This window comes from Carcharhinus amblyrhynchos, chromosome 29 (assembly GCF_965287045.1).
Source record: "Carcharhinus amblyrhynchos chromosome 29, sCarAmb.v2.hapA, whole genome shotgun sequence".
NCBI lineage: Eukaryota > Metazoa > Chordata > Chondrichthyes > Carcharhiniformes > Carcharhinidae > Carcharhinus > Carcharhinus amblyrhynchos.
Window position 1 is genome coordinate 1,630,022 of NC_137352.1, and position 8,026 is coordinate 1,638,047.

The 8,026-nt window shown below is 41.7% G+C and overlaps 1 protein-coding gene across 1 annotated transcript; it reads right to left on the bottom strand.

The window, feature by feature from the left end:
• Positions 1-2,380: 2,380 nt before the first annotated feature.
• Positions 2,381-7,514, bottom strand: rnf26 (ring finger protein 26). The gene has a single exon (XM_080214586.1). The coding sequence runs from the start codon at positions 7,128-7,130 to the stop codon at positions 5,730-5,732; it is 1,401 nt and encodes a 466-aa protein (XP_080070712.1). The 5' UTR covers positions 7,131-7,514; the 3' UTR covers positions 2,381-5,729.
• Between the last annotated feature and the right edge of the window lie 512 nt (positions 7,515-8,026).

Below are 8,026 nucleotides of genomic sequence, written 5' to 3' on the forward strand. Positions count from 1 at the left end.
AGTTTCCAGAATTTGAATACAATGAGTTTGAAGCAGGATTTTACATAGATACAAAGAGATAACTAACCTTCTTGAGGCTCAAGATCCCATATACTAATGGCTGGAGCTAAAGAGAGGTGTAAGTACATAATAGATTAATTGTTTTTCATGGCTTTCAAACTCTTCATTGTATGCCTAGCCAGACCTGGGTTCGATTCCCAGTTTGGGTCACTGTTTGTGTGGAGTTGGCACGTTCACCCCATGTCTGCATGGGTTTTCTCCAGGTGCTCCAGCTTCCTCCCACAGTCCAAGCATGTGTGGGTTAGGCGGATTGGCCATTCCTCTTAGATGAAGGGCAAGGCTGGCAGAAGTAGGGAATTCTGAATAACTCGGGATATTGAGGCCCTGGTCAAGAAGAAGGAGGCACATGACATGCATAAGCAGCTGGGATCAAGTGAATCCCTTGAAGAATATGGGGATGTAGGAGTAAAGTTAAGCTAGAAATCAGGAAGGCAAAAAGAGGACACGAGATTGTTTTGGTAGATAAGGCAAAGGAGAATCCAAAGAGCTTCTACAAATACATAAAGACCAAAAGAGTAACTGGGGAGAGAGTAGGGCCTCTTAAGGATCATCAAGGTCATCAATGTGCGGATCCACAAGAGATGGGTGAGATCCTAAATAAATATTTCTCATCAGTATTTACTGTTGAGAAAAACATGGATGTTAGGGAACTTGGGGAATACTGATGTCTTGAAAAGTGTACATATTACAGAGAAGGTGGTGCTCGAAGTCTTAACGCGCATCAAGGTAGATAAATCACCGGGATCTGGTGAAATGTATCCCAGCACATTGTGGGAGGCTAGGGAGGAAATTGCAGGTACCCTAGCAGAAATATTTGAATAATTGATAGTCACAGGTGAGGTGTCTGAAGATTGGAGGGTGGCAGATGTTGTTTAAAAAGGGCTATGGGGAAAAGCCAAGGAATGACAGGCCAGTGAGACTCACATCTGTGGTGGGTAAGTTGTTGGAAGATATTTTGAGACAGAATCTACAGGCATTTAAAGACACAAGGACTGATTAGGGATAGTCAGCATGGCTTTGTGGGTGGAAAATGATGTCTCACAAATTTGATTGAGTTTTTTAAAGGGGTAACCAAGAAGGTAGATGAGGGCAGTTCAGTTGATGTTGTCTACATGGACTTTAGCAAGGCCTTTGACAAGGTACCGCATGGTAGATTGTTGCATAAGGTTAAATCTCATAGGATCCAGGGTGAGGTAGCTAAACAGACACAAAATTGGCTTGTTGACAGAAGCCAGAGGGTGGTTGTAGAGTTGTTTTTCAAATTGGTGGCCTGTGACCAACAGTGTGCCTCAGGGATCAGTGCAGGATCCGCTATTATTTGTCATTTATATTAATGACTTAGATGAGAATATAGGAGGCATGGTAAGTAAGTTTGCAGATGACACCAAGATTGGTGGCATAATGGACAGTGAAGATTATCTAGCATTGCAATGGGATCTTGATCAGTTGGGCCAGTGGGCTGACAAATGGCAGATGAAGTTTAATTTAAAAATGTGAGGTGATGCATTTTGATAGACTGAATCAGGGCAGGACTTACTCAGTTAATGGTAGGGCTTTGGTGAGAGTTACAGAACAAAGACATCTAGGGGTACATGTTCATAGCTCCTTGGAAGTGGAGTCACAGGTGGACAGAGTGGTGAAGAATGCATTCAGCATACTTAGTTTCATTGGTCAGAACATTGACTACAGGAGTTGGGACATCTTCTTGAAGTTGTACAAGACATTGTATTCCAAGTGTGGTCTTACCAATGTACAGTTCTGGCGACCCTATTATAATGTTATTAAACTAGAAAGAGTGTAGAGAAGATTTACTAGGATGCTACTGGGCCTTGATAGTTTGAGTTATAAAGAGAACCTAGATAGATTGGGACTTTTTCTCTGGAATGTAAAAGGTTAAAGGGTGATCTTCTGGAGGTCTATAAAATAATGACAGGCATAGATCAGCTGGTTTATCAGTATCTTTTCCCAAAGGTAGGGGAGTCTAAAACTAGAGGGCATAGGTTTAAGGTGAAAGGTCAAAAATGTCCAGAGGGGCAATTTTTTCACATAGAGGGTGCTGAGTGTCTGGAACAAGCTGCCAGAGGTAGTAGTAGAGACAGGTACAATTTTATCTTTTAAAAAGCATTTAGACGTTTACGTGGGTAAGATGGATATAGAGGGACAATGGGCCAAATGCGGGAAATTGGGACTAGCTTCCGGGTTTTAAAAAAGGCTGTTTAGACAAGTTGGGCTGAAGGGCCTTTTTCCATGCTGTAAACCTCTATGATCTCTATGTCAGTTGGTACTTTGAGAATAAGACAAACCAGCTATTAAAAATACATAGGTGTATTTTTTTTATTCACAAATTACACATTCAGCTCATTTCAGTTAAACGTAGCACAGGACAACGAAGTTGAATTTAACACAGTGCAGTATCACAGATCAAATAAAACGCTTATAGAACTTGCACAAAAAAGATAAAGGCTGTTTAAAAAAAGACTTGTAATACATCATTCATAAATAACCTGAAATATGTTTCCTGCACAATAATTAGTTATTCTGTAAAGAATGTCCTGCATTTAATGCTAACCACCACTATGTTAACAGTGCCAAACCCCATTCAACCCAGTGTACATTTACAGCCATCACCAGCCAACCATCTTGATAACATCATTGAATAACATCACGATGGCTGTGGCTCTCCTGTTGCTGCTTTGAAAATCTTGGACTAAATGAACACCCCTGGCAACCCTCTCTTTCTCTGTAGGTAGTGAGCTGCCTTTAACTTGGACAAGTGAACTAAATGTTAACCCATCCCTAATGGTTCTCTTAGTAAATGTACTGCCCATTTTAAACGAAGGTGCTCAGTCCAAAATGAAAGACTTGGGCACTCTGGCTATTCAACTGTGAGGAAGTGGTGTTTGGGAAAACATTACAGTTTTTCACATGATAGCCACATAAATACATCAGGGATCACTGGATAACTATTAAGAACAGTAGTTTTAATTAATTTTCTTGCGCTAGCATTCAGGCTAATTGTAAAACGACAACCCAATACCAGAAACTTTAGGTCTGTATACCTGGTTGCAGCCTGACTGTCTTTATCCACAAGGTTGTTAAAAGAATCACATGGAATGATGTGGGAAGCAAAATAAATACGTCTTCAGGTCTTACACATGTGTCAGAAAACATTTGCTTGAGTTAATTGAGACATCAATGTTTTCTAAATTTTTGCTAATCTGAAATGGTAAGAAAGTACATCTCGGAGATTCAAAGGCTACAATTATTGACACTATCTGTTCCTAAAACTAATTTTTAATCACAGTAAGCATTTATACACTATGGGTTTAATGTAGCGGACTTGGTAGATGGGCAATACACCCAAACAAATTGGGGTTGTGGAAGCTGTGCTCATTAAATAAAACTTGCTGGACCCTGACCAGATTCACCATCCAGTGTGGTGGGAGCAGAGATTTATCGGCAGGCAGGAACTTCGAGGAATGAAGCCAATCGTCGAGCGGAGGAGATTCTCTCACATCTTGGTGGAAAGGGAAGGCTGAATTTTCCTTGCATTCAGCAATCAGGAAGATTCTGAATGTCAAAGTTCCCCAAAGATTAGTGTGATGCTGAGGAGGCCCATGAATTCCTCGCAGCATCTGAGGTGACAAGGCCAGTCAGCTCTTCTCACCATGTTTCTTTTGTTAGGTGACAGCCCATGACTTCCCCCGCATGGCCTTTAAGAATTACATTCAAGTAAAATCATCAGGCTAATGATGTTTGAATCTCCAATAAGCGCCATCTGTTTCCAACAGAAGCTTCAACTAACGTCTGCATCTCTGCCATTGACGTTATGGCAACCACATCTACGGCAACTCTCAATTTGAACACATAGCTCAGCACTTTTCAGCTTTGGAGAAGGATTAGTGCTTTGGTTTAAAATCTAGGCCTATAGGTCTAAATAAGTTCGAATCATGTTACATTCTATGTTGTGTAACTGATTCCTCTTCTCACTAATCACTGACTTGCAAACTCCAAAATCAGGAGGTGTGAATCTCATCCCTGTATTCAGGACAGGTGGTTCACACTGATAATTCCCCACAGAAGTAGTTCCATTACTGGTAGGTACCAAGCTTATGGAAAGTAATTTCCCAATAAAAGAACACTCAAACCATTCACATCTTCAAATTATTTGTCATCACAGTGTTGACTATGATATGCTTGGCATACCACCCATTATTGCAGATACCAAGACAAGTAAGAAAATATTCTTGAGATAGAGTCTTACTTCAATAATTTTAAGAGATACACCAGGTTGTGTTACCATAAAAACTTTGATGTTACTTTGATGTTCTGCTGGAAGATGAGTAAACATCACCCAACATCTCAGTAAGTTCACATTTGTGCAGCAGAAAACTAGCATTATTATCAGACAGATTTTGTAGTGATAAACATTTGGTGTGAAAAAAGTAGCTAAAGTTAATTCAAGCAGTGCATCTATCAGTTAATACATTGAATACCCAGCTGTCAGGACCCAAAAACAATCCCACCTCTTGCTCCAACTCCAATAGACAAAAATGGTCCTCAAAGCTAAACTTCTGAAAACAATCAATGGCCCCTAATGAAATGGTAATGCCTCAAGCAAATATCTGGTGGCACAGCCACTGAACAGTGCTACTATTCTTTGGTGAATAGCATTGTTAATAAAAAGAAAATAAACAAAGCAAAACTCTCCTTTGACCCATGTAATCTGTAATGCTGATTTGGTCAAGAATTGCTGATTATTTAAAAAGAGATAAAGCTTGTAACTTATAAAAGAAAACTCAGAAATGTAAACAGATTTCTCATGTGGTCTCATTTCCTAATTGAATATATTACTTCAGCTGCTTTTCCACAACAATATTGCATAATTGAGCCTCAAGTTTCCAGCAGTGCTTTTCCTACATTGCTGCTCACAATGCATGCTGTGCATTGGGTGCTAGAACAGCATTCAGGGAAGCCAAGTTTTGTCTTTTAAATATGCCAAAGATAATACAGGGGTCATCCAACTCAAAATAATTCACAAACATATTTTTTAAAACAAGGAAATTTACACAAAGGGTGCACTGCACAGATAATCCAGAAACACAGGATCATTTGACCCCAACCTTGCAAAGCTCAATGCAATAAAAAAGTTAAACATTCACAATCTGGAACACCAGCCTCTTAAAGCTGATCATTTTTAACCCAGATCTCGTTGATTAAATAAAAAAAGCACTGATATTTGTTTATCAGGCAGTGTTGGTAACTGAATCAACAGAAAGACAATGGTTTCAGTTTCCCACTGCCAACTCTGAAACCAGTGAACAAAGTTAAAGTCAAAGCACGCAACAGGACAGGAGAAAAATCGATCATTGGATTTTTAATTCCAATTTGGCCAGGTTATCGAACAAAATGCTGGAATTGAGGCTTCTAATTCCTAGTAATACATACAAACATTCTTAAGGTAATATTCCTACACAGCCCAGTGCTTGCATAGGTTATGGTTGAACAGAAAAAAATAACATCTGAATTCTGAAATCCACAACTAAGGATTTCCATAGCAATTTGAAAATAGGCTCATCTAACACTTCAATGATTGGCCCACTCTTACATAGTTAAAAATAAATTTCATTAGGTACATGCTTTCCATCAAAGCTTATTCCAATGGTCAGTCAGAAATACACATCCAACGTTTGTAAGATCATCTCTCGGCAAAGTGGGCAGTTGCGTTGGTAGATGGGCTGTTGCAGGAGAATACCTGTGCAGCCTTGACAGAGGCACAAGTGCCGGCATGGGAGCAACAACACAGATTTTGCCTGGTCCTGACAGATGACACACTTTTTCCGTTCTTCCTGCTCTTTCAACAGCATCCAAAGATTGCTTTCCATTGGAACATTGCAATTATCGTCTTTGCTGCTTATTGGCTTTGCTATCGAATGCAAAGGTCCATTGCTGGCTTTTGATCCACATACAGAGGTTTCAGCCGCGGTCAGCTGTTGATTTCTTGCAGGAGTACCATCTACTTGGGCTGGGCTGGGATCTGTTTGCTGTTCCAACTGGATGGCCAGTTGTGGTTCCACAGCTGTTTGGCCCCCTACATTCTCATTAGGATCGGCCTGGTGCCTCTGCCTTTGGTCAAGAGGCCAGTTATTGACATAACCTGGATTGAATCCCTGCAGTTGTTGACTGTATATTCGCCGCCATGTCTCTGAGTTGACCATCAACTGCATACTGACCATTACTAACCTACAAACATGAGTGACATTCCTCCTGACCCAGTGAAGATTTGGAGCAGTGCTCAAATGTAGAGTCACCTGATTAGCCATCCTCAGTACTATCTCTGGATTTGCATAGATCGTTGCACTAGATATTACAACAAAAGTGATTGCCAACCCATATAGATTCAACAGAAAAACATCAGCCAATACTCTGGTGAGGGAAATCAGGACTTCAATCACAAACTGGCATGGAGTCCACAGCAGGATCACGTTGCCAAGGACACTACTGGACAAATAGGCAAGAATTGAAGCAAAGACCTCTGAAGCTCCTACCAAAGGGTTCCACAACACTGCGGCAACTGAGAACAGATTTTGGGTTCCAATGAGGAACAAATTGATGACAGTGTTGACAAAATACGCAGCCAGGCTGGCCAAGATCCCTACAGTCTCCCAGATCTGCTTGAGAAAGACGTGGCCGGAGCAGGCGGTGGTGGCAAGACCCCTTTGCAGCATCTCTCGGCCCCGCAAACTCAGGTAAGACAGCAGGTGCCCCACCACCTTCAAACTCTCTGTCAGGTTGAACAGCACCCTCAGCAAACTGCAGACCAGACTGAGGGCGAGGTGCATGGCGCAGTAGCATAGCTCGACCGCCCCCAATACCAGCAGCCCCAGCAGGTTGTAGCAGTGGCCGAAGAAAGACGCCACGGCGCCGGGGAGGCAGAGCAGCAAGTGCAGGAGGCCCGAGGTAGCGGCCACCACCGAGGAGACCAGCCAGAAATTGAGGTCCAGCAAGAAGCAGAGCAAATCCAGGGCCCGGCCCAGGCCACTGATCAGGACGATGATAAGGCCGGCCATGGCAGTGAGTGCGGAGCCGCTGCCGGCCTCACTCGGAGCCGCTGCCGGAGCGCCTCTAACCGTTAATTCAATTCAAACATAAACAAGCAGCCCAAATCAACCCATCACAAGCACATCCACCAAACAGGCAGAGCGCCGAACTATCGATAGGAACATTGCTATTTTTCGAATTCCTCTCTTGTTCCTCGCTGAAATATTTAATGTTTTTAAGGCAAATTATTGTTTTAAAATAAAATTCATCCTGCTCGTTTAAGTTTTTTAAAAATAATGTATTGTTCACGAACCTGAAGAGATATCTAGGAACATTAGAAAGGTTGGAGTATTTGGGACCTCAGGTCTGCTTTACCATTCGCTAACATCGAATCATAAAAGTGCAAAAGAGGCCCTTCGCCCTATCGAGTTGTCCCATAGCCTTGAATGTTATGACTTACCAACGTTTTTTAAAGTTTATTTATTAGTGTCACAAGTAGGCTTATATTAACACTGCAGTGAAGTTACTGTGCAAATCCCCTAGTCGCTACACTCCAGCCCTGTTTGGATACGCTGAGGAAGAATTTAGCATGGCCACTGCACCTAACCAGCACATCTTGTAGACTGTGGGAGGCTACTGGAGCACCCAAAGGAAACACATGCAGACATGGGGAGAACATGCAGACTTTGCACTTACAGTGACCCATGCCAGGAATCAAACCCGCGTCTCTGAAGCTGTAATGCAGCAGTACTAACCAATGTGCCAAAGTTCAATTTTATAACTTACTTTGATAGTAAAACAAAAATCAATGTAAAACATTACTTTGATTTATTATTGTCACATATTACTATACAGTGAAAAGTATTGTTTCTTGCGTGTTATACAAAGCATACCGTACGTAGGGAAAGAAAGGAGAAAGTGCAAA

Excerpts from the sequence above, each read along its gene's own strand:
- rnf26 (XM_080214586.1), bottom strand. The coding sequence starts at position 7,130 with ATGGCCGGCCTTATCATCGTCCTGATCAGTGGCCTGGGCCGGGCCCTG.